The 27,504-nt window shown below is 40.6% G+C and overlaps 1 protein-coding gene across 1 annotated transcript; it reads left to right on the forward strand.

The window, feature by feature from the left end:
• The first annotated feature begins 10,728 nt into the window (after positions 1-10,728).
• LOC111961999 (serine incorporator 3-like) lies at positions 10,729-27,052 on the forward strand. Its single transcript, XM_070440539.1, has 10 exons — positions 10,729-11,001; positions 14,485-14,646; positions 15,242-15,420; positions 17,350-17,429; positions 18,246-18,383; positions 18,850-19,019; positions 23,607-23,697; positions 24,076-24,277; positions 24,691-24,936; positions 26,564-27,052. Exons 1-10 carry the CDS (start codon positions 10,963-10,965, stop codon positions 26,700-26,702), a joined length of 1,446 nt encoding a protein of 481 aa, XP_070296640.1. The 5' UTR covers positions 10,729-10,962; the 3' UTR covers positions 26,703-27,052.
• Positions 27,053-27,504: the final 452 nt, after the last annotated feature.

The following is a 27,504-nucleotide window of genomic DNA, read 5'->3' on the forward strand; positions in this document are numbered from 1 at the left end:
GGAATGGGTTTCCATGGCCGAGCAGCCACACACAAGCCTAAAATTGCCATGCACAATGCCAAGCGTCGGGTGTAGTGGTGTAAAGCTCACCGCCATTGGACTTTGGAGCACTAGAAACACGTTCTCTGGAGTGACGAATCACGCATCACCATCWGTCAGCCCGGTGGATACCAGAAGAACGTTACCTGCCCCAATGCTTAGTGCCAACTTTAAAGGTTGGTGGAGGAGGAATAATGGTCTGGGGCTGTTTTTCATGGTTCGGGCTAAGCCCCTTAGTTCCAGTGAAGGAAAATCTTACTGCTACAGCATACAATTACATTCTAGACAATTCTGTGCTTCCAACTTTGTGGCAACAGTTTGGGGAAGGCCCTTTCCTGTTTCAGCATGACAATGCCCCCGTGCACAAAGCGAGGTCCATACAGAAATGGTTGGTCGAGATCGGTGTGGAAGAAGTTGACTGGCCTGAAGAGTGGAGGCTGTTATAGCAGCAAAGGGGGGACCAACTCCATATTAATGCCCATGATTTTGGAAAGAGATGTTCGACGAGCAGGTGTCCACATTTTTGTTATGTTGTGATCACAAGAGTTTTATCTTGTGATCTCGACAAAACAGCGTTTGTTATGTGGTGATCATGAGATAAATCAGTCGTGATCTCAACATAATGAGGAAACCATTTTTTAAATTAATATATGTCCTCTATGGACATTTAATGCATTTTCTCAAATAAATTATCTAAGGTACATTTCTGTAAATGTATCAATCATTGCCTTTGAATTATATATACAGTAACAGTCAAAAGTGTGGACACACCTGCTCATTCAAGGGTTTTTCTTTATTTTTACTATTTTCTACATTGTAGAATAATAGAGAACACATCAAAACTATGAAATAACACATATGGAATCATGTAGTAACCAAAAAAGTGTTAAGCAAATCAAAATATATTTGAGATTCTTCAAAGTAGCCACCCTTTGCCTTGATGACAGCGTGTAAACGCTCTTGGCATTCTCTCAACCAGGTTCATGAGGTAGTCACCTGGAATGCATTTCAATTAACAGGTGTGCCTTGTTAAAAGTTAATTTGTGGAATTTCATTCCTTCTTAATGTGTTTGAGCCAATCAGTTGCGTTGTGACAAAATAGGGGGGTATACAGAAGATAGCTCTATTTGGTAAAAGACTGTCACATATACTCCCTCTCCGGCCTCTAGGTCATCAGGCTGCTGATTATCCCGCACACCTGTCACCATCGTCAAGAGCACCAGTGCCTCATGACACACACCTGGACTCCATCATCTCCTTGATTATCTTCCCTATATCTGTCACTCTACTTGGTTCTTTCCTCAGGTGTTATTGACTCTGTTCAATGTCGGTGCGTTGTTTGTGATTCGTGTTTATTATTTTGTTTCGTTTATTTATTAAAACACTCACTCCCTGTACTTGCTTCCCGACTCTCAGCGCACTAGTTACAAAGACCAAGTCCACACAATGGCAAGAACAGCTCAAATAAGCAAAGAGAAATGACAGTCCATCATTACTTTAAAAGACATGAAGGTTTGTCAATCCAGAAAATTTCAAGAACATTCTTCAAGTGCAGTCACAAAAACCATCAAGCGCGATGATGAAACTAACTCTCATGGGGACTGCCACAGGAAAGGAAGACCTAGAGTTACCTCTGCTGCAGAGGATAAGTTCATTACTGTTAACTGCAMCTCAGAAATTGCAGCACAAATAAATTCTTCACGGAGTTCAAGTAACAGACACATCTCAACATCAACTGTTCAGCGGAGACTGCATGAATCAGGCACACTTAACGAGCATGGCTACCACCGCATTCTGCAGTTTCATGATCTTGTGCAACACTTGTTCTTGGAGCTTACTTTCTGACAACAACAAAAAAAAATACAAAAAATGTATCGATGTAATATGTGGCACAAATTATAATCAAATGAAACTCCCGCTGTTCATTAGTGGAGAATCCTGAATTATCAAATAAAAACATAACCTTGAAGATGGGTTTATTTACCAAATCTTTTCCATTTTACAACTGGTCAATAACACTATATTATATCCCCTCTAGATGGAGCAATTGTAACACTTTTAATGAAGTTTCTCCTGATGTCCCTTTGGAATTTATTAAAATGATTTTCTATAGGCATATTCAATTTCTAAAACAAAACATAAAAAAATCATATTCAAAACATAAAAATAAATTCACTTTCATGGAATCACGTGACTTTAACCACTCAAGTAAGGCTCTGTTAACTGTGTAAATAATTGTCTAGGCAGTTCGACTTCAGATGGTGATTTAGACCCCAATTCCGACACGAGTTAAGCTCGCCTAAATGGAACGTAATGCCCTTTTTATGCGCTTTTCTCTCTATGCGTATTCTGACCTTGAACTTAAGCATGAGCATTTCATTGTGTGAATTGTTTGCCTTTGATTGTTAGTGTATATCAATTCCCCATTCAATATATCACCAGTAGTACATTTACCATTAATTCCTATCATTTCTAATCTACAATGTTTGTTACTTTGGTTACAGTCATTTCTTTTAATGCATTTTATATTATTATTCCAGTCTTCCTGTTCTCATTGTCAGAGTGGACACATTGTTTGCAGAGTGCACAACCTAGGCTACACTTGTGAGAAACAATTTTTGGTTGATTTAATTCCTTTTATGAGTTCTGTCAATTTAGTCATTGTCATTTGTTTGCAGCTTTCCTGTGAACGTTGAGTATGGACGGGCACACATAGAAGTAGGCCTAAAGGCTTATAGGCTACCTGGCCTGCATGCAAATGTAGGCATATAAATGTGCGCATTTGGGGATCTGATTGTATTTGGGACATGTAGCCTATTTGAATCATTATGGAACTCAGACCACACATAGCAGGTTAAACCTGGAGCCTGGCGCGCGGTTCAAGACAACTGGACCGGTGTCATACAGTTCCATGATTAGTGAGAATTAGGGTAGATGTATAGGATTATTGTTCAACCCCTAATGTACACTTTTTTTCCACCTTCCAATATTTTATGAATTGAACTTGAATATGACAGCTTTCAGGATGAACCAAACCACTGTATTTTTTTATTCATCAATATATTTTGTCCGTAGAGGTTCTCCAAATTGTTTATTTATTTATTCACGCATACTTTCATAACCTTAACATTTGCCTAAGTAATCTACAAGATCAGAGTATTTTTTAAACTACCACTTTGTGCTGAAACAGACGGATATGCATAGATGTCTTTTCTTTCATTGATCCCTATATTCTGACCCGTTCTCTCTATGGATTCTATTGAGTCTGTTGACAAAACTCGAATTAAAGTTAGTCCGTATTTAAAGAGACTGCTTTAGATCAATGTCCTGAAAAACAGATACATCTGTTGAATGAAAATCTGTTGGCCAGCAAGTGGGAGGGTTTTCAGCAGTTGAATGAAATGTACTCAGAGCACGCAAGGTAGCCACACATGCAGAGCACGTTACGTGACTGAAATAGGTGAGTCCGAATACCAAAATACTGAGAAGTACATAGGAAAGGCGTGTGTAGGAAAGGCATAAATTCCTAAGTCTGAAACGGGCCCTTTAAGCTTACCATTTTCATGGTGTCTAAAAAATGTGGTTACACTTCATGTCTTAAGAGTCTTAATACTTAAAGTCTGCAGGTAGGCCTATAATGCTATGTTACTTGTTATGTATGAGCCTTTATAACGTCTTATTAATAGCTCAACGTCCTTTGATGTCACTGGTGCTAATCAATTGGCAAACGTGACGTCCTCAAAAATTCATGTTCGGTTAGATCTAATCTGTAAAGCATGTTGTTCTGCAGAGGATATCCAGTTCCAAACAAAAATAGAGGGGTGGGAAAACTGTATTCCAACTCAGTCTTCACTATCTGGTCAAGCTGGGAAGGCTGGTCAGGCTGGGAAGGCTGGTCAGGCTGGGAAGGGTGGGAGTACATCACTTTCTAACCACAACCATGTGATTTGAAGCAATTTTAACCACTAATCCTAACTTTAACCATAACCCTAACCTTAGCCCTAACTGTATCAACAAGACGTTAACAAATATCTCATGCACTTGCTCAACAGTACCTATCACACTTATGCCCATTGGCTATTTAGTGACTTCCTCCCTTGCTCTCACTCACTCTCCTCCATTTCCCCTCTGTCCAGATTCTGTGGAGGAATTAAAAATGATAAAGCCGTCAAATGAATCTAAATAATATACACAACTGAAATATTTTACTATTTAATAGCAATTCTCTATTTTTCTATGTGGACCTGACAGAGACAATGGAAAACCCGCATGCGTCAGCTGAGCGAGGAGCAGAGGACCTTTGCCTTCGTCATGAACAAGAGGCTTAGCTAGAGTGGCCCCACAAGGTCTCGAATGGCTCCCTCCACCATTGAGGAGTATTTTTTCCTCCGCTCATACAGGAGTAATAAAGGCCTAGTTCACAAATTTTGTGGGGGGGGAAAGAAAATGTATTTAAAATGTATTATTGATTTTTTTATCAGGGAGTGCTGCTGCACCCTCAGCACCTGTACTTCCCGCGACTATGGTTGTGAGGTGACAGAGCTGGCAGTGCCAAGAGCAGAGTCAAGTTCGAGAAGTCTTWTTTTTTTATTGTCTCACACCAGATAGGTGCAGTGAAATGTGTTGTTTTACAGGGTCAGCCATAGTAGTACAGTAAATCTACAGATGTTTCACCTTGTTGGCTCAGGTATTTGAACCAGYGACCGTCTAGTTACAGGCCCAAAGCTCTAACCACTAGGCTGTCTTCTTCCAGCCTCTCACCCTGCGAAGTAAGGAGTATTTTTGAATGATGCTGAGTGACTGATGCAGTGGCGACTTGTCATTCAGTTTTGAGCCCCACCTCTTTTGCATGTTATTTTGGCATTAATAGGTGTCACATATCAGTTTGCAAACAATGTAAAAAATATATATATATATCATTGAGTTAATAAAGCTGCATACAAACATGGTCTCTTTTTTGCTTTCTTGAGTAAAGCAGCTTCAAAATGCTGGTGTTTCCAGCCTAGCTCAGTGCTTTCTGTGGTGGTGGGGAAGCCAGCGGATAATACGGAACGTAGGGGTTGGTAATTTTCTCTAGTTGCGCCGTAATTGGCTCAGTGTTCTGTCAATCATGGGGACACTACATCACCGCAAAGTCTACGGGTGAAGCTTGAAATTTCAAGCCCCTTGGGTGCTGCCATAGAGTTATATTAGAAGTGCCCATCCAAGAAATCTCTAGATCATTGGCCACAGATAAAATTATGTCAAATCACGTTATGTCTACCTTCAAATTTCACTGTGATAAGAGTCACTTACTCAAAGCCACAAGAGGGTAGAACATATTTCAAATATAGCTTGTTCTTGATCATGAATCAAGTCGACAATCTACTGGCAAATCCTTTTCAATTCTTGTCATTTGAAGAGTAATTATGAAGAGAATTCATAGATAAAACGTATCAGTGCTCATCGCCCATTGGACATAAACATTACTAAACAAGTTGGAAATCTCATTCAACAGTGGTTTGGAAGGAGTCAATGACAGTGGCTAACTACAAGCATTGTAAAGCAATCACTAGCCTGCTATTCAGAGGAGTGGGTGTGTGGTCCAAGTCATGGTTTAAGGGTCTCTTTTCCAAGCTTAAAAGGATAAACATTCAACAGTGTCCATGCTGTCAATCCAGCATRTCAATCCAGCATGACTTCTGCCTTGTTCAAAACAACTGGAAACTTGGAACTGGATAATCTCAGACTTCTGTAAGTTCAAGACAACTGGGAACTTGGGGAAAAAAACTAGCTCCGACTGAAAAAATAAGTTTTGACCGGTCATCCAACTCAGAATTCCAAGTCTGGAACTCGGGCATTTTGTCTAGTAATGCCAAGTGTATATTGTGTAGTAAACTGTTAGTAGCCCATGTGCCTCACCCTAATAATTTGGTCCCTTTTCCTCTCATAATTTAGAGTACTGTTCTGACTTTGTTGTGCATATGTAGCCTATAGCCTTTTTAAGATTAATGYAATCATTGAATATTAGAAGAGCTTTCATTGTGTGCTTATATGCCCCCTTTATTTATCCTACGGTTCTGACTTGGAGTACAGGGAGAATACTGTAAGAACGGCCCATGTTCTAAATTCTGCCGCTGTACATTTCACAAGTGCTGAACAAATAGTTATACTGACTACATCCGTCCTAGCTCGCTCATTAATGTCTTAATCGAAATTACGGATTGCCTCTTATCCACTCGTCGTCCCCTTATGCCATAGTTTGTACATCTCAATTGTCAGTAAAAATTACATTTGTTTAAGCAAGTCAGCCATATCAGCAGTTTTTTTTAAAGGAAGGAAAAGAGACTGAATTAACTGTTTTGCTGTCAGACAAGGCTCAGCTGATAGCCTCTACCTTACCTGACACCCTAGACCCACTTTAATTTGCTTACCGCCCCAATAGATCCACAGACGATGCAATTGCCATCGCACTGCACACTGCCCTATCCCATCTGGACAAGAGGAATAACTGTCACGACTTCCGTCGAAGTTGGCTCCCCTGCCTGTTCGGGCGGTGCTCGGCGGTCGTCGTCACCGGTCTACTAGCCGCCACTGATCCCTTTTTCGTTGTCTGTTTGTTTTGTCTTATTAGTTGCACATGTGTCTATTTTGTGTGCTTGATGGGCTTCCTTATTTATAGTACGTTTACCCTCCCTTGTTTTGTGCGGGATTATTTTTATGTTACGTGTGTATGATATTTGGTGTTCGTGCTCTGGACCTGGTACCCTGTGTGTTTGGGTTGGTCCACATTTTTTCCGCGCCCTGTGTTGTGGGCATRGTTTTTCATTGCGTTATTAAAGTGTACTTCTTCCAGTGGAACTTATCCTCTCTGCGCCTGATTCTTCCTCAGGTGGTGAAGGTAGGAAACAACACTTCCACTTCGCTGATCCTCAACACAGGGGCCCCGAAATGGTGCGTGCTCAGCCCCCTCCTGTACTCCCTGTTCACCCATGACTGCGTGGCTACGCACGCCTCCAACTCAATCATAAAGTTTGCAGACGACACAACAGTAGTAGGCCTGATTACCAACAATGACAAGACAGCCTACGGGGAGGAGGTCAGGGCCCTGGGAGAGTGGTGCCAGGAAAATAACCTCTCACTCAACGTCAACAAAACAAAGGAGCTGATCGTGTACTTCAAGAAACAGCAGAGGGAGCACGCCCCTATCCACATCAACGGGACCGCAGTGGAGACGGTGGGAAGCTTCAAGTTCCTCAGCGTACACATCACTCACAATCTGAAATGGTCCACCCACACAGACAGTTTGGTGAAGATGGTGCAACAGCGCCTCTTCAACCTCAGGAGGCTGAAGAAATTTGTCTTGGCCTCTAAAACTTTAACAGATGCACAATTGAGAGCATCCTGTCGGGCTGTATCACCGCCTGGTACGGCAACTGCACCGCCTGCAACCGCAGGGTTCTCCAGAGGGTGGTGCGGTCTGCCCAACGCATCACCGGGGACAAACTACCTGCCCTCCAGGACACCTACAGCACCCAATGTCACAGGCAGGCCAAAAAGATCATTAAGGACATCAACCACCCGAGCCACAGCATGTTCACCCCGCTATCATCCAGAAGGCGAGGTCAGTACAGGTGCATCAAAGCTGGGACCGAGAGACTGAAAAACAGCTTCTATCTTAAGGCCATCAGACTGTTAAATGGCCATCACTAGGCGGTCTCCACCTCCACCGCCTTACGCAACCCTGCACTTTAGAGGCTTTTGCCCTATGTACCTAAACTTGGAATCACTGGCTACTTTAATAATGGAACACTTGTCACTTTAATTATGTTTAAATAATGTTTCCATACTGCTTTAATCATCTCATATGTATATACTGTATTTTAGTCAATGCCACACCAACATTGCTCAATGTAATATTTATATATTTCTTAATTCCATTCTTATACTTTTAGATTTGGGTGTATTGTTGTGAATCGTTTTTAGATACTACTGCACTGTTAGATACTACTGCACTGTTGGAGCTAGGAACACAAGCATTTCGCTACACCCACAATAACATCTGCTAAATATGTAAAATATATATATATAATAAATATTGATTTGATTTGGTAAGGACTCACTCCATGGTGCTGAAAAGAAAGCTCTGCTGTTGGGACAGCTTTATGTAGGCCCAAACAGTTTGTGGGCACCATTTGTCACCATATTAGTGCAATTAATGTATTGTTTAGTGTTGTGTAGTGGCTTTGCTGGCATACATCAACAACAAAAAATTGGGGGAGTTTGCCCCATCAAGATGTACATGCTAAAATTGCCACTGGACCAATGTAATGGTTGCCGACATTACTTTTCTTTCAGTAAAGGTGGCCGTTTTGGTAGGATGAGAAATAGGATGAGAAGTATCTGTTTTGTTAATGACTCTTCTCTCTTGAGGTTTTCAAGGATTGTGGTGCTCGGCTGGTCAAAAGTGTTGTGAATGTGGTCACACCAGGGAGCTGTTRACCAGGACACTGAGCTGTCAGGCCCTATTACAGAGGCATCGCTGTTGATTCTGCAACGGGGTATTATGGGCGTGCAATATAACATCACAAGGGGCGCAAGCGTTGGTCTTGAACATCATCTGCCTACTGATACTGGATCTGTCTACCACCTTACTTCTTGGAGTTTATGGCATGCCAATGGATGCACAGTGCATTCGGAAAGAATTCAGACCCCTTGACTTCTTCCACATTTTGTTACGTTACAGCCTTATTCTGAAATTGATTAMATTWAAAAAATKATCTCCTCAATCTACACACAATACCCCATAATGACAAAACGAAAAACAGGTTTTTAGAAATTGTTGCAAATTTATTACAAATAAAAAAACWGAAATACCTTATTTACATAAGTATTCAGATCGAAATTGAGCTCAGGTGCATCCTGTTTCCATTGATCATCCTTAAGATGTTTCTACATCATGATTGGGGTCCACCTGTGGTAAATTCAATTGATTGGACATGATTTGGGAAGGACTGTCTATATAAGGTCCCACAGTTGACAGTGCATGTCAGAACCAAAACCAAGYCATGAGGTTGAATGAACTGTCTGTAGAGCTMCGAGACAGGATTGTGTCAWKGCACAGATCTGGGGAAGGCTACCAAAACATTTCTGCAGCATTGAAGGTCCCCAAGAACACAGGGGCCTCCATCATTCTTCAATGGAAGAAGTTTGGAAACACTAGACTAGTCAGGATTGAGGGAAAGATGAATGGAGCAAAGTACAGARAGATCATTGATGAAAACCTGATCCAGAGTGCTCAGGACCTCAGACTGGGACGAAGGTTCACCTTCCAACAGGACAATGACCCTAAGCACACAGCAAAGACAACGGCAGGAGTGGCTTCGGGACAAGTCTATGAATGTTCTTGAATTGCGCAGCCAGAGCCCGGACTTGAAGCCGATCAAACATCTCTGGAGAGACCTGAAAATAGCTGTGCAGCGACGCTCCCCGTCGAACCTGACAGAGCTTGAGAGGATCTACAGAGAAGAATGGGAGAAACTCCCCAAATACAGGTGTGCCAAGCTTGTAGCGTCATACCCAAGAAGTCTCGCGGCTGTAATCGCTGCAAAAGGTCCTTCAACAAAGTACTGGTGTAAAGGGTCTGAATAGTTATTATGTAAATGTGATCTTTCCGTTTTTTTTATACATTTGCAAACATTTCTAAAAACCTGTTTTTGCTTTGTCATTATGGGGAATTTGGTGTAGATTGATGAGGGGAAAAAACGATTTAATCAATTTTAGAATAAGGCTGTAACGTAACAAAATGTGTAAAAAGTCAAGGGGTCTGAATACTTTCCGAATGCACTGTAGCTATGAGTAACACTTTTTATGAACTGAACGTCATAACAGTGTCATAATATTGGCATAAAATTACTTAAGTGTGTAAGTAGTATTGTTTTGTCAACTTATGTAATTACTCCTGTTATRACGATTACAAAATGACACAGYCTTGTCAYATAAGATGTCATGACAGGTTTTGACATTTGTTATGTCATGTTTATGACCATGTTATGACGTACAGTTCAAATGAACTGTTACCAATGTATGCTTCGGGTTCATAAAGGCTAACATGTCATCCTAAAGATGACAACATATGTTTTTTTATGTTGTTGTTGTTTTATCATGGGACTTTGAATGGAAGCTTTATTAGGTCTACAATATATTTAATCAAGATCGTGTAAATTACATCTGACAGTTAACCTCCACAGAGGAAATCTTTATTAATGACAGATTTGTGTTTGTGTAGGTTACTAAATAAAACGTCAACTGTAGCTTAAACTGTATGTTGAGGTTGGAATTCAAACGTTTGATTTTACACCATTGACAGACAGCATTACGGGATGATTCCGATTGCAACAAGGTTCCCTCTAAAGTAAAATGACATTCGAATTCACAGCCTCAGCAGCATCGACGTTGCGTGGACTGTACTGATGTTAACGTAATGACATCATCCTGTGTTACGCATAGTAAAAAATAATTCACCGCAAAGAAAGCACGCCACTTGCTATGCGGGATGCTTTAAGGGTCCATACTCTGACGTCACCCCATTGAAGTTGACATCTATAACGGTTAAAGTAAAGGTTAAGGTTTGGGTTAGGTAAGGGTTATGGTTCAGGTTAGGATAATGGTTAAGGTTAGTGTTTAGGGTGTGGACGTCCCAAGTATCCCAGATTGCACTAAGCAAGAACGCATAGAAGATTGCGCGAGTTGAAGAAGTAGGGCTCGCTTGTACGACACTACAACAAAATCGTTTAATTAAAATATTTACAATTTTCAAAAGTTGGTACTCTAATTGTATCTACATTGACAATTCAACCTGGAGGGACAGAAAAGTAACGAGTGCCGTTACTGGAAGAAAAGCGCTACAGATTGTGCGCACTCCTGTGCCGAAACTGGAATATTATGGGAGCTGTTTTGGCGGCCTTTTCTGTCGCAAGCTGGGTACGTTTCTTCTCATGATATCACGAACATATTTGTGCACAAGAACCAGGTTGACATATGTGACAAACATAAAGAATGGCTTAGTATCTCAATCTTCGACTKAGCTCATACAAGGTTGTCAGGATGATGTGACGTAAGCAACAGGTCAGAATCATGAGGAGGCGCAAGCGCCTGTCACTCATCTTGAAACGAATTACATGAACTAGCGGACTCGAATGGTGGTAGCCTATGTGATTGACTAGGACTTGGWTATGTATCTGCTTGTGTGAAAAACAAGGTTTTGATTTGCCTCTGCTTTTGCTCTGGTCTCCACAAATGTCAGGTCTCAATATGTGTTCACGTTATAGACTAGAATATACATTTTCATAGGGAAAAGGGAAACATAAACTATTTGCCTCCCCCAAGTAGCCCACAATACACCCATAGTATGGGGCTACTGTAAGTCCTAAAGGGTTAATCATGCTACTAGTAGCCATCTGCTCTACTCATGATTAATTGGATTAACAGTGCTTGCTGCCTTGTCCTAGTCCAAAAACAAAGACCATGGCATGCTTAAACTGTTGCCATAATATCCATGTGGAGCAATATAACCTACATGTCATAACGTACATATAATAGTCTACATGTAATAACGTACATATAATAGTCTACATGGAATACCGTACATATAATAGTCTACATGGAATAACGTACATATAATAGTCTACATGTAATAACGTACATATAATAGTCTACATGTAATAACGTACATATAATAGTCTACATGGAATAACGTACATATAATAGTCTACATGGAATACGTACATATAATAGTCTACATGTAATAACGTACATATAATAGTCTACATGTAATACCGTACATAAATAGTCTACATGTATAATGTACATATAATAGTCTACATGGAATAACGTACATATAATAGTCTACATGGAATAACGTACAATATATAGTCTACATGTAATAATGTACATATAATAGTCTACATGTAATACCGTACATATAAAGTTACATGTAATAATGTACATATAATAGTCTACATGTAATAACGTACATATAAAGTCTACATGGAATACCGTACATATAATAGTCTACATGGAATAACGTACATATAATAGTCTACATGTAATAAATGTACATATAATAGTCTACATGTAATACCGTACATATAATAGTCTACATGTAATAATGTACATATAATAGTCTACATGTAATAACGTACATATAATAGTCTACATGGAAACCGTACATATAATAGCTACATGTAATAATTGACATATAATAGTCTACATGTAATACCGTACATATAATAGTCTACATGTAATAATGTACATATAATAGTCTACATGGAATAACGTACATATAATAGTCTACATGGAATAACGACATATAATAGTCTACATGTAATACCGTACATATAATAGTCTACATGTAATAACGTACATATAATAGTCTACATGTAATAACGTACATATAATAGTCCACATGTAATAACGTACATATAATAGTCTACATGAATACTACAATAAGTACATGTAATAACTACAATAATAGTCTACAGAATAACTACATATAATAGTCTACATGTAATACGTACATAATAGTCTACATGTAATAACGTACATATAATAGTCTACATGTAATAACGTACATATAATAGTCTACATGAATAACGTACATATAATAGTCTACATGTAATACCGTACATATAATAGTCTACATGTAATAACGTACATATAATAGTCTACATGTAATAACGTACATATAATAGTCTACATGTAATAAGTACAATAATAGTCGACATGTAATAACGTACATATAATAGTCACATGTAATAACGAACATATAATAGTCTACATTAATAATGTACATAAATAGTCTACATGGAATAACGTACATAATGATCTACATGTAATAACGTACATATAAAGTCTACATGGATACCTACATTAATAGTCTACATGGAATACCGTACATATAATAGTCTACATGTAATAACGTACATATAATAGTCTACATGTAATAACGTACCCAATATAATAGTCTACATGGAATACCGTACATATAATAGTCTACATGGAATAACGTACATATAATAGTCTACATGTAATAATGTATCTCTGGTCATCTCATACAGTGTTATCGTCATATTATCGCCTAGACTAGAGACTAGAGCAAAATATGTCATGATGTAACAACAAGAGGACAAAGGGGCGTTTGTCCTGCATTGGGCGCAGCTCAGAGATAAGTTATACAGTCGTACTTTGTCTCAGGCCCAACTAATAAGTGTAGGCCAAGCAACCAAATACACAACGTTGCCATGAATAGTTTCAAAAACATTAGTAGGCCAGGACGTTCAGTAGCTACTCTAGTACATGCCGCTAGACATATGAATTTAGGCTTTGCTGGGGGGGGTAGTATTTGGATTGAGACAAACGCATACAACAACAAGCCTAATCCAATGTCTTCCGACCTCCATTGTAACTGTCTAKCTAGTAGACAGTCAACTTGTGATTCCTGGTTCTTCTCCACATTGACCCAGCTAAAGCAGGTCAAGTTCATGTTAACCACAGGATGGCCTCATCAGTCATGTGTAAAAGATTTGTCTCGCCGGCTTGCCCATATTCTGGCTACCCATGGCTAAGCTGACCTTGTCTGTCTGCCTGGGGTATTACGTTGTTTACAAGCTAGTAGGCTACCTAGGGCTCCACAGAGTCAGGTGTCTTAAGAGGTACAATGCCTTCATGCCTTTGTAATGGTTACTGTACYGCTGTTGTATCACTGTTGAGGTGGATTAGACATGTCTGTTGTTTCTCTGTCTTGGTTGAATAAGTAAGTAACAGCAATATCTCAACTTCTCCTAAGTACACCTGATTTTACCCCCACAGTCAAAAAGACAGTTGTTGACTTGTTTTTTATTGCGTTTGGATTAGGTTCGGGCCTACTGCCACATTGCTGCAGTATGTAGTGCTTCAAAGTGCCAAGACGAAGGTTAATCAGACCACTTGAGTGTCTGCACTGACTCTGGCTTGTCCCTAGCTGACCTACAATGTTAGGGGAACGTTTGGCAATGATTTCCCCCTCTATCTACAACCTCACAGGAACGTTTGACAATGATTTCCCCCTCTATCTACAACCTCACAGGAACGTTTGACAATGGTTTTCCCCTCTTCTACAACCTCACAGAACGTTTGACAATGGTTTTCCCTCTATCTACACCTTCACAGGAACGTTGACAATGATTTCCCTCCCTATACTCAACCTCACAGGAACGTATTGACAATATTTCCCCTCATCTACAACCACTACCAGCAACGTTGACAATGATTTCCCCCTCTACTACAACCTCACAGGAACGATTGACAATGGGATTTTCCCCTCCCATCTACAACCTCACAGGAACGTTTGGCAATGGTTTTTCCCCTCTATCTACAACCTCACAGGAACGTTTGAACAATGGTTTTCCCTCCTCTCTTTCCCTCTAGGTGCCGTGTCTGTGTAGCAGTGCGACTGCTTGTTGTGCAGATGTTGTCCCCATAAGCAAGAATTCCCACGGTAACGCGAGTCTCTACGCCTTCATTCCTGTTGCTAGGGACCATTATAGCCTGCATCATGCTGTCACCAGGAGTGGACGAGCAGCTAAAAAGGTAGGGTGTGTGTGTGGTGTGTGTGTGTTGTGTGTGTGTGTGGTGTGTGTGTGGTGTGTGTGTGTGTGTGTGTGTGGTGTGTGTGTGTGTGTGTGTGTGTGTGTGTGTGTGTGTGTGTGTGTGTGTTAGTGGAGGTGTTATGGAGAACGATGAAGCATGTTTTCATAGTAGATGTTTGTGTATATGGTGAATGATCATTTGTTACTTTAATAATGCTTGAATACATGGGGGGGCTATTGGTGGAAAGAGTCAAGTCACACGTACTTAAAACGGTGAGGGCACTACACACAGAGTTGCAACTTCCAATGCAACCTTACTGTATGTTAAGGTTGCATTAACATTGCAACTCTGTCTAAATTTAAACATTGACATGTATTCATTCCAAATGGGAATGTTGAATGACTATGGTTGGTTACTTATAAATTGTGAAACTTTTGTGGTACAGTACTGATAGTAGCCAACTTGTTGTTGATTTACAGTACCAAAGCAAAAATGTTACGTTATTGAATGCAGAATCGCACAGCCAGACTATGGAAATTGACAGTAGATAAGACTTACCTAAATGGTTTGTGCCTATGTCCGTCTGTGCCTGTAGATTCCTGGGTTCTGTGAAGACGGAGCAGGCATCAATGGAAACATCAACTGTACGATCYTAGTGGGCTATAAAGCCGTGTACCGGGTGTGCTTCGGAATGAGCATGTGTTTCCTGGCGTTCGCTCTGATCATGATCAACGTGAAGAACAGTCGAGACCCGCGCTCCGCCATCCACAACGGGTAACCACCCCCATAACGCAACGCACCCCTCAAAAAAATTGAAAAAGGGCCTACATGCTACTTATTACTACATATAATGAAACTTAAATGACAACTTTGACTTTAAAGTCAGTATTTCGTTGAATAGCCTTTATTATGAACCTTTTACACTTGTGGGAATTGGTCTTTATGGATAGGGCTGAATTGAAACGTTTCTTACAGAAGAAATATGGAAAGCCTATGCATAACCACGGTAGCAGTGGAAAGGGAACCGTTTGAGATTATGGTAAAATGATTAGACCAAAGGTGAGGACACAACAGTTCACCTGACACGAGACTGAATCCAAACATTACACTGTTGATTTTGTGTTCATTTGACATTTACTGTACTTTTCACCACATTTCAAATTTGAAAATACTCTGTATATATTCAGTAACATGTTATGGAATATTCCTGGAAAATGTGGGGTAGGTGCAACATAAGACAAAAAAACATTACAAGGGTTAGCGTGAGAGGACTAACTAGTGTCTCCAAGTGGCCACACGCCTCTCCAAAGTGTGCACAGTTCCTAAGTCATTTCAATGCACTTCTATGACTCAAAGAAGAATCTTCAACTTTACGTATTTTTTTTTTTCTCTCCTACTCCTGCCGTTGAGGAACCAGAGCAAGCACACTTGTAGTTGTTTTGTTTGGAACACAACCCTGCATCCCCGCTCTCACACAATTACTGATGTTGTTTAYACAATCCAAAAACGGTCCATTATAAAYCGCAATCTGGTTCAGATGGGCGTCATTTGAAAGCCTGGTCTATTGCCAACATGAGTCGCTAAGTTATACAATACGGAATACACCTTTAGGCTTTCACAATGTAATTCATGGAAACAGATCTTCATTTTGGTGMCCATAGAAAGGAGTGATGAGTGCATTCAGGTGTGTGTGCCGAGACAAATTTTCTTCACAATAGACAAACATAGGCTCATTCTGTTCAGAACAACCAATGGTATAACACCATGTCATCTTGTAACTGTACATCGAACATAGTGATTATAAACGTTGACACTACAGTACATGACATGAGTTTTATGATATGTAAATGTGAAGTGCACATTTGGACTCACGGCTGTTTGGCTTGCTTGTATGACATCAAAGCGGTATTTATTATAATCCTCAACATCTCATCTTTCAAAATACATTGTCCTCTTAATTTACAGAATTTCCCAGCATTTACAGACAATAAAGTATGTGCAAGTTTGCCAAACTAGCAGGAGGGATGTGGGCAACTTCTTGTCGCGTGAGATGCTCATGTTCAGAACGTCTGTCAGTCAAAACCCACGCAGCGCTGTGCAGCGCAGAGCCAGAGGTCTTACGTCATGTATAGCATGTTACTGTACAGCCACTGCGTTCCAATTAAGGTGTTTATGGGGCGGCAGGGTAGCCTATTGGTTAGAGCAGTGGACTAGTAACTGAGAGGTTGCAAGATCAAATCCCCGAGCTGACAATGTAAAAATCTGTCGTTCTGCACCTGAACAAGGAAGTTAACCCACTGTTCCTAGGCCGTCATTGAAAATAAGAATTTGTTCTTTAACTGACTTGCCTAGTTAAATAAAGGTAAAATATATATATCAGTTCCCAAATCTGCAATGTTCAACCCTGGTACGATTGTAATGTGCTACCTCAAAAAAAGCATGTACACTGCTTGTAACTTAACAATTCTCATAATGGGGGACTGGTAAGACTTTCAGTCATATGATTATCTCACTGCTGCAACCAAGGGCAATATTAGTGAAATAATCTCATACACAACGGGTCACTGAGCTAACGTTCTTCAGGCCACCGTGCCGAGGAACCCGAGGAGAATAACTGAACTAGAGTTTTCCGTAACAGCAAGACAGCATAAGCCTATTCACGTATATTTACTAGTTGATAAATGACCTCACTCTCCCCCACAGGTTTTGGTTCTTTAAGGTGGCTGCCATGGTTGCCGTGACTGTCGGTGCCTTTTACATTCCTGAAGGGCCTTTTACTCGCAGTAAGATTGACACAATTGAAATCCTTTCAGTCATAGTTTGTGATGTGATAGTTGATATTTGTGTATTATTATGATTTATAAATGCAGCCTTTGACCATGCACAATCAGCATAWATGAGTGATATACTATTAGTCTTTGATATTACAATGTAGTGTAATATCAACACTATTAATTATTGATATACACAATGATAATCATGTAATAAGTAATAGTAATATTTTTAGGAACTGCTTGTTGATTGAAGTGTAATATAATGGACGAGCGGCCTCCTGATTGCATCACTACAGACCCGGGTTGTTTCCCAGGCTGTTCACAACCGGCCGTGACGGGAGTCCCATAGGGCGGCGAACAATTGGCCCAGCGTCGTCTGGGTTAGGGAGAGTTTGCCGTGGGGGCTTTACTTGGCTCATCGCGCTCTAGCGACTCCTTCTGGCGGGCCGGGCGCCTGCAGGCTGACTTCGGTCATCAGTTGAGCTGCGTTACCTCCGAAACATTGGTCGGCTGGATTCCGGGTTGAGTAGGTGGGTGTTAAGGAGCGTGGTTTGGTGGATCATGTTTCGGAGGACGCGTGACTCGACAATCGCCTCTTCCCGTGCCCGTTGGGGAGTTGCAGCAATGAGACAAGATCGTATTTGGATTGCAATTGGATATCACGAAATTGGGGAGGAAAAGGTGGTAAAAAAAAATTGTAATTAAAAAGTGTCATATGATGATGAGTGTGTGTGGTGTGTGTGTCGTGTGTGTGTGTGTGTGTGTGTGTGTGTGTGTGTGGTGTGTTGTGTGTGTGTGTGTGTGTGTGTGTGTGTGTGCATGTAGCGTGGTTTGTGGTGGGTACCTGTGGGGCGTTCTGCTTCATCCTGATCCAGCTGGTTCTGCTGGTGGACTTTGCCCACTCCTGGAATGAATCCTGGGTGGACAACATGGAGAGAGGGAACTCCAGGGGCTGGTACGCAGGTGAGTCTTCCTGGCAAATCAAATCCACTTTAAAATCCACTTACGATCGCAACACACTTAATAAACAGTAAAGCAGTAAAATGAAAGAGGGGGTGAAAAGAACATGAACACACACACACTCAAACAGTCATTATGATTCGCCAAATTATTGATGTTTTGGTGATTAGGAATGCTGATGGGAGGTTTAATTTGATGTTTTAGCAAGTATTCACACATATTTTTTTTTAAGTAAGTGATATCAATTCAACACAATTGGTAACTACCTGGTACCAAATAGCACATAACAGTAATTATTTGAATGAATCCAAAAGAGTAAATACCAGCTAAATAAATGGTAACCGTAACATACAGCAAGTGCAGGTGTCAATAGTGCTCACACTCTGTATAATGCTCTTAGACAGAATCTGTTCGGCTTTATAATAACAATGCAACTTGAATCTGATTCGGTCTATCCTCTCGTCTCTAGCCTTGCTCGCTGTAACTGGACTCAACTACGTCATGGCCTTTATCGTCATCATCCTGATGTACATGTTCTACACTCGGCCAGAGGGCTGTCTACTCAACAAGTTCTTCATCGGCTTCAACTTGCTCCTCTGTGCCGTAGCCTCTGTTGTGTCTGTCATGCCCAGAGTACAGGTGAGTCCTCGTTCAACGCTCATTCAATGTTCAACGTTCAATATTCATCATTTCATTTCATGAAATTGCTCCAAAGGTACTGTATAGAACAGGTAGGACTATTAGAGTGTAAAATAGGGACCTTGTAGCAGTCGCAAGGACAAAAGAATCAGTAGGATGCGAGGAGGTAGAGGTGGAAATGAGTGTTGTATTGATTTAGACAGCGCTGGTGATGACGGTGGTCAATTCACAAGTTGATATATTTACAAATATCTGACTTCAAAATGTCAGTATTCAAAAAGAAAAAAGCCTCCTATCAGACATAACCTGTCCTAAGCATAAAGAAACAGGTGGGGTCTACTACACTCAGTTGCATCCTCCCCAAACGAATCGTCAAACAGAACCGACCGGAACATACCCAAGCGGGCACTCACAGTGCCTTCAGAAAGTATTCACACCCCTTGACTTTTTCCACATTTTGTTTTGTTACAGCCTGAATTTAAAATGTAGATTATTTCGTCACTGGCCTACCACACAATACATCACAATGTCATTTGTACAAAAATGAAAAGCTGAAATGACTTGAGTCAATAAGTATTCAACCCTTTGTTATGGAAAGCCTAAATAAGTTCAAGAGTAAAAATGTGCTTAACAAGTCGCATAATAAGTTGCATGGACTCACTCTTTGTGCAATAATAGCGTTATATACTCTGATGAAGACGGCTTGTCTGTCGAAACGTTGGTTATTCAATTATTGCATCTGAGCTCCTAGAGTGTGCGGCTCTCCTTTAATTTTTCAATAATAGTGTTTACCATGATTTTTGAATGACTACCTCATCCCTGTAACCCWCACAAGTAATTATATGTAAGGTCCCTCAGTGAATTTCAAATACRAATTCAACCACAAAGACCAGGGAGGTTTTCAAATACCTCGCAAAGAAGGGTACCTATTGGAAGAAAAAAAAGCAAACATTGAGTGGGATATCCCTTTGAGCATGGGGAAGATATTAATTACACTTTGGATGGTGTATCAATACACTCAGTCACTACAAAGGCACATATCAGGTATGAAGGTAAGACCCAGATGCAGACCACTTCGAATAAACAATAGTTTAATATTCCAACAGGGGCAGGCAATAGACAGGTCAAGGCAGGCAGGGGTCAGWAAACCAGAGGCAAATACAATACAACACATTGTTGAGTGCCGCTCTCTATACTTTCAAGCATAGTGSTGGCTGCATCATGTTATGGGTATGCTTGCAATCGTTAAGGACTGGGGAATTTTTCAGGATAAAAAAGAAACGTAGTGGAGTTAAGCACAGGCAAAATCCTAGAGGAAAAGCTGGTTCAGTCGGCTTTCCACCAGACACTGGGAGATGAATTCACCTTTCTGCAGTAAAATAACCTAAAACACAAGGCCAAATCTACACAGGAGTTGCTTACCAAGAAGACAATGAATGTTTCTGAGTGACCAAGTTACAGTTTTGACTTAAATCTGTTTGAAAATCTATGGCAAGACTTGAAAATGKTTGCCTAGCAATGATCAACAACCAATTTGACAGAGTTTGAAGGATTATGAAAAGAATAATGGGCAAATATTGCACAATCCGGGTGTGCATAGCTCTTAGAGACTTACCCAAAAAGAGTCAAAGCTGGAATCGCTCCCAATGGTGATTCTAACATGTATTGACTCAGGGCTGTGAAAACTTATGTAAATKAGATATTTCTGTATTTCTATTTMAATAAATTTGCCCMAAATTCTAAAAAMATGTTTTCACTTTGTCAWTATGGGGTATTGTGTGTAGATGGGTGTGGAAAATAATAAATGTAATCCATTTTGAATTCAGGCTGTAACACAACAAAATGTGGAAGAAGTCAAGGGGTATGAATACTTTCTAATGGCACTGTAAATACCATAAGCCAAACCTATCCTGGCACGCAAGCCAGGTATACATCTATGCGCGCTGAAGCRCATGCGCTCACACAACATTAGACAAAACAGAGAAACCAGACATGCTCCAAACAAAGATAATTAAGAAATTGACAGAAAACTGGTAAATAGAATTAAATAAACCTAAGCTTCTCCATCAAAAGTGTTGCGCAGTTATTGAGCGCTCCAAACAACGTGTCCACTACGAGAATGAGAATGGTAAATGATTAATATTATATTCAATGAATTAGCAGAAGTCACCATAACCAAACATTCTAGATTATTGGGGAAATGCAGGGATTAACGGTAACTTCAATACTGAGTATATATTTAACGGGAAATTGATAAACATTGACAAACAAAGGGCACACCATTGACACAAAGAATGCTCACTGATTTGGTGGGTGCTTATATTTGGCCTATTTCACACATGTACAGTCGTGGCCAAAAGTTTTGAGAATGTCACAAATATAMATTTTCACAAAGTCTGCTGCCTCAGTTTGCATGATGGCAATTTGCATATACTCCAGAATGTTATGAAGAGTGATCAGATGAATTGCAATTAATTGCAAAGTCCCTCTTTGCCATGCAAATGAACTGAATCCCCAAAAAACATTTCCACTGCATTTCAGCCCTGCCACAAAAGGACCAGCTGACATCATGTCAGTGATTCTCTCGTTAACACAGGTGTGAGTGTTGACGAGGACAAGGCTGGAGATCACTCTGTCATTCTGATTGAGTTTGAATAACAGACTGGAAGCTTCAAAAGGAGGGTGGTGCTTGGAATCATTGTTCTTCCTCTGTCAACCATGGTTACCTGCAAGGAAACATGTGCCGTCATCATTGCTTTGCACAAAAAGGGCTTCACAGGCAAGGATATTGCTGCCAGTATGATTGCACCTAAATCAACCATTTATCAGATCATCAAGAACTTTAAGGAGAGCGGTTCAATTGTTGTAAAGAAGGCTTCAAGGAGCCCAAGAAAGTCCAGCAAGCGCCAGGACCATCTCCTAAAGTTGATTCAGCTGCAGGATCGGGGCACCACCAGTACAGAGCTTGCTCAGGAATGGCAGCAGGCAGGTGTGAGTGCGTCTGCACGCATCAGTGAGGCGAAGACTTTTGGAGGATGGCCTGGTGTCAAGGGCAGCAAAGAAGCCACTTTTCTCCAGGAAAAACATCAGGGACAGACTGATATTATGCAAAAGGTACAGGGATTGGACTGCTGAGGACTGGGGTAAAGTCATTTCCTCTGATGAATCCCCTTTCCGATTGTTTGGGGCATCCGGAAAAAAGCTTGTACGGAGAAGACAAGGTGAGCGCTACCATCAGTCCTGTGTCATGCCAACAGTAAAGCATCCTGAGACCATTCATGTGTGGGGCTGCTTCTCAGTCAAGGGAGTGGGCTCACTCACAATTTTGCCTAAGAACACAGCCATGAATAAAGAATGGTACCAACACATCCTCCGAGAGCAACTTCTCCCAACCATCCAGGAACAGTTTGGTGACGAACAATGCATTTTCCAGCATGATGGAGCACCTTGCCATAAGGAAAAAGTGATAACTAAGTGGCTCGGAGAACAAAATATCAATATTTTGGGTCCATGGCCAGGAAACTCCCCAGACCTTAATCCCACTGAGAACTTGTGGTCAATCCTCAAGAGGCGGGTGGACAAACAAAAACCCTCAAATTCTGACAAACTCCAAGCATTGATTATGCAAGAATGGGCTGCCATCAGTCAGGATGTGGCCTAGAAGTTAATTGACAGCAGAGGTCTTGAAAAAGAAGGGTCAACACTACAAATATTGACTTCAATATTACAACTTCATGTAATTGTCAATAAAAGCCTTTGACAGATATGAAATGCTTGTAATTATACTTCAGTATTCCATAGTAACATCTGACAAAAATATCTAAAGACACTGAAGCAGCAAACTTTGTGGAAATAAATATTTGTGTCATTCTCAAAATGKTTGGCCACGACTGTACAAGGGTGTATTAATACACATGTGTGAATTGGATATGCCAACTCTCCCTGAGACACCGTCAGAGAGTGTAGTCACAACAAGGGTCTGCTATTATCAACGGCAACCCTGGAGCAATTAGGCTTAAGTGCCTTGCTCAAGAGCACATCAACAGATTGTTCACCTTGTCAGCTTAGGGATTTGAACTAGCAACCTTTTAGGTTTCTGGCCCAATGCTCGAACCACTATGCTACCTGCCACCCATTTGCAAGAGTCAGTGCGCATCTAGTGGAGAGACGTGCCTAAACTAAGTTTCAACTCACATTCAGTTGATTTTGAGTTGTGACCAACTTTGTGATGCAAGGTGCAGCCACAGCCTAATTTAAATGATCAAAAATGGCTGTGAATGTCACAGTGGGCCTAGTACAGGTAAAGTACATCCTAAAATGTCATGTGGTCAAGAACAATTCCGGGCCCTAATCAGTAGCGGCTGATGATTTAAAAACTTGTGGCGGTTAACAGTATTTAAAATAAAATAAAATATTTATTACAAGGAGGATTTTTAAATATGTTTTTATTGTTGTTTTTWAAAAATGTACGGAGGTCCATCCTCCCTTTGCTACGTGTAGAAACCCCCACTGAGGCCTAGTCAGACAGCATTTCCATTATGTTTGGTATCCCTTTGTAAATCACAGTTACTTTGTTTGTTTTTTTAGGAATCCCAGCCCCGATCTGGTCTACTCCAGTCCTCCATCATGACCATGTACACCATGTATCTGACCTGGTCTGCCATGACCAACGAGCCTGGTCAGAGCCACTGCTACACAAGCTGCTGCCCTAACAGCACTGCCTCCCTGACTTGTTCATCTATGTTCATTATTCATTAATACCAAATAAATGAACAGTTCATTGTTCATATATCTAACCGTTTAAATGCAATCATATTCATAATTATTGGGAACAATCAAATAGCTTCTCAGTCAGACTGACATCCTTTGAAACATTTGCCCATGAATTGCAAACACATCGCCATTCTCCACACTAATTGCAAATGTATTTGTTCAGCTCGAGTTAAACTCAAAAGTCACCACCCCCTCTTAAAAAAGTAGTTATTAATATTAAAATATAAACGAAATAAATAATAATAAGAAAAATATATATGTATATTTTTTATTCCCCTCTTAGACCGGACATGCAACCCCAGCCTGCTGAGCATCTTCCAGCAGACACTGGTGCCCACGCTTGCCCCTCTGCAGATTGAGAACCAGACGGCCGTGGTGATCATCGGCACCGAGGAGCCCATCTTGTCCTCTCCCTATCTGCAGTGGTGGGATGCCCAGAGCATTGTGGGATTGGCCATCTTCGTCCTATGCATCCTCTACTCCAGGTATGATTGGTCAGCAAGGCAGACCTTGGTACAGCTATAGCACATAGTGGTTTGAAAAATATAAGTAATGTCAATTTGTTGTTGCTACACAGTATCAGTGGATTTGGTGACTGGTGACTGGTGACTGGTGACCCCCCCCCCCCCCCCCCCCCCCCCCCCCCCCCAGTTCATGAAATTAGAATATCAGTTTGCAGTTTGAGCATTCTGAAAAGTGCTTTATCAATCCAATCCATGATTGTGACTTTTTAATTTCTTATACCTTTGGTTATACTTCATTATAACTTTATTGAATAATTATAAATGCTTATAAATATTTACAAATGCTTATAAATGCTTTCAAAGTTATTTTAAATGTTAGAATTTCTCATGAATTGTAATTCTTATAATGATTATAAATGCTCACGTCCTTGTAGCATCCGCTCGTCCAACACCAGCCAGGTGAACAAGTTGACCATGGCCTCCAACGACACGGTGACCCTGGAGGAGAGTAACGCGGGCACACCGGACGAGGAGGTGGGAGGGACGGGTACGGAGAGGAAGGGACCCAGGCGTGTGGAGGACAACGAGAGGGACATCGTCCAGTACAGCTATTCCTTCTTCCACTTCATGCTCTTCCTGGCTTCGCTCTACATCATGATGACTCTCACCAACTGGTATAGGTCAGTAAGGCCAAACTACACAGATTACCAACGTCGTGAAGTGCTACGTCTGAAAACGTTACTAGCTGTCAAGTCCTAGCTTCCTTCGTCCTTGTTTCCTTAATTCCCCCTTGAGGATTTGTTCTTGACAGACGTTGGAGAGGATCCAAGGTCCCTCCCTCACACTTCCTTCTCCAATGAGCTTTAAAAGTAATTGAGGAAATAAGGACGGAGGAAGCAAGGATTTGACAGCTAGTAACATTTTCAGACACAGCCATGGTGTCAAGTTTGGTTATGCAGATTTGGATTGAAGTGAAGTTGACTTCCAAATAAAATGAAATAAAATGTTATTGGTCACATACACGTGTTCAGCAGTTGTTATTGCGGGTGTAGCGAAATGCTTGTGCTTCTAGTTCCGACAGTGCAGCAATATCTAACAAGCAATATCTAACAATTTCACAACATATACCCAATACACACAAATCTAAGTAAAGGAATGGAATTAAGAATATATAAATATATGGATGAGCAATGTCAGAGCGGCATAGACTAAGATACAGTAGAATAGTATAGAATACAGTATATACACTACCGTTCAAAAGTTTGGGGTCACTTACAAATTTCCTTGTTTTTGAAAGAAAAGCAAATTTTCTGTCCATTAAAATAACATCAAATTGATCAGAAATACAGTGTAGGCATTGTTAATGTTGTAAATGACTATTGTAGCTGGAAACGGTTGATTTCTTATGGAATATCTACATTGGCGTTCAGAGGCCCATTATCAGCAACCATCACTCCTGTGTTCCAATGGCACGCTGTGTTAGCTAATCCGAGTTTATAATTTTAAAAGGCTAATTGATCATTAGAAAACCCTTTTGCAATTATGTTAGCACAGCTGAAAACTGTTGTCCTCCTTAAAGAAGCAATAAAACTGGCCTTCTTTAGACTAGTTGAGGATCTGGAGCATCAGCATTTGTGGGTTCGATTACAGGCTCAAAATGGACAGAAACAAGGACCTTTCTTCTGAAACTCGTCAGTCTATTCTTGTTCTGAGAAATGAAGGCTATTCCATGCAAGATATTGCCAAGAAACTGAAGATCTCGTACAACGCTGTGTACTACTCCCTTCACAGAACAGAGCAAACTAGCTCTAACCAGAATAGAAAGAGGGGTGGGAGGCCCCGGTGCACATCTGAGCAAGAGGACAAGTACATTAGAGTGTCTAGTTTGAGAAACAGATGCCTCACAAGTCCTCAACTGGCAGCTTCATTAAATAGTACCCGCTTAACACCCGTCTCAACGTCAAAAGTGAAGAGGCGACTCCAGGATGCTGGCCTTCTAGGCAGAGTTGCTTTTGCCCATCTTAATCTTTTCTTTTTATTGGCCAGTCTGAGATATGGCTTATTCTTTGCAACTCAGCCTAGAAGGCCAGCATCCCGGAGTCGCCTCTTCACATATTTTATAGTTCAACATTTATATTTAAACTCTCTCACACAACACAAGGCAGCTCTAGCTCTCTAACATGAAAGTGACCGCAAAGCAACACAGCAATGCTGCAACGCAATACTTCAACCATAGATATTTCTCTTATTCACACCATTACGTTTGTTCAGATATTGATATAGAAATCTTACTTTTTTCCTACACAGTCCTGATGCAGAATACAATGCCATGACCAGCAAGTGGCCGGCGGTTTGGGTGAAGATCAGCTCCAGTTGGGTATGTCTCACCCTCTATGTCTGGACCCTGGTCGCCCCCATGATACTCATCAACCGGGACTTTAGCTGAAAAGTGTTCCGCTAATGCAGTATTCTTCTTTCACTTTCCTTATCTTGATTCCTGATTTTGCTTCGTTTTTTTACGTTTTACATAAACATTGACCTTATTGCCTACTGTACATTTCACGTGATTTACAGTCAAAATGGACTGTGTTGTTTTGTGTATTAGATGTTGATGGTTTTTCATAAAAATATCTCTTTAGTTAGCGTTTTAGATCTATTACAATAGATAGATCCACACATGAACCTGGTGTTAAATCTCCAGCCTTGTATTGGTATATTTTACATTTTGTGCAATTTGGGACCAAACGCAGGGATAGTTGACCTTCATGTTAAAGGAACATCTTTCTTTTTTTTTTTAAATGTCCTTTATCTCATGGCAAGAAAAGTATGTGAACCCTTTGGAATTACCTGGATTTCTGCATAAATTGGTCATCAAATTTGATCTGATCTTCATCTAAGTCACAACAATAGACAAACATAGTGTGCTTAAACTAATAACACACAAATTATTGTATTTTTTTTGTCTATATTGAATACATAATTTAAACATTCACAGTGCAGGGTGGAAAAAGTATGTGAACCCCTAGGCTAATGACTTCTCCAAAAGCTAATTGGAGTCAGGTGTCAGCTAACCTGGAGTCCAATCAATGAGACGAGATTGTTGGTTAGAGCTGCCTTGCCCTATAAGAAACCCTCACAAAATGTGAGTTTGCTATTCACAAGARGCTTTGCCTGATGTGAACCATGCCCCGAACAAGAGAGAATTCAGAAGACAAAAGATTAAGAATTGTTGACTTGCATAAAGCTGG

The sequence above is a fragment of the Salvelinus sp. IW2-2015 genome, linkage group LG1 (genome assembly GCF_002910315.2).
Source record: "Salvelinus sp. IW2-2015 linkage group LG1, ASM291031v2, whole genome shotgun sequence".
Classification (NCBI taxonomy): domain Eukaryota; kingdom Metazoa; phylum Chordata; class Actinopteri; order Salmoniformes; family Salmonidae; genus Salvelinus; species Salvelinus sp. IW2-2015.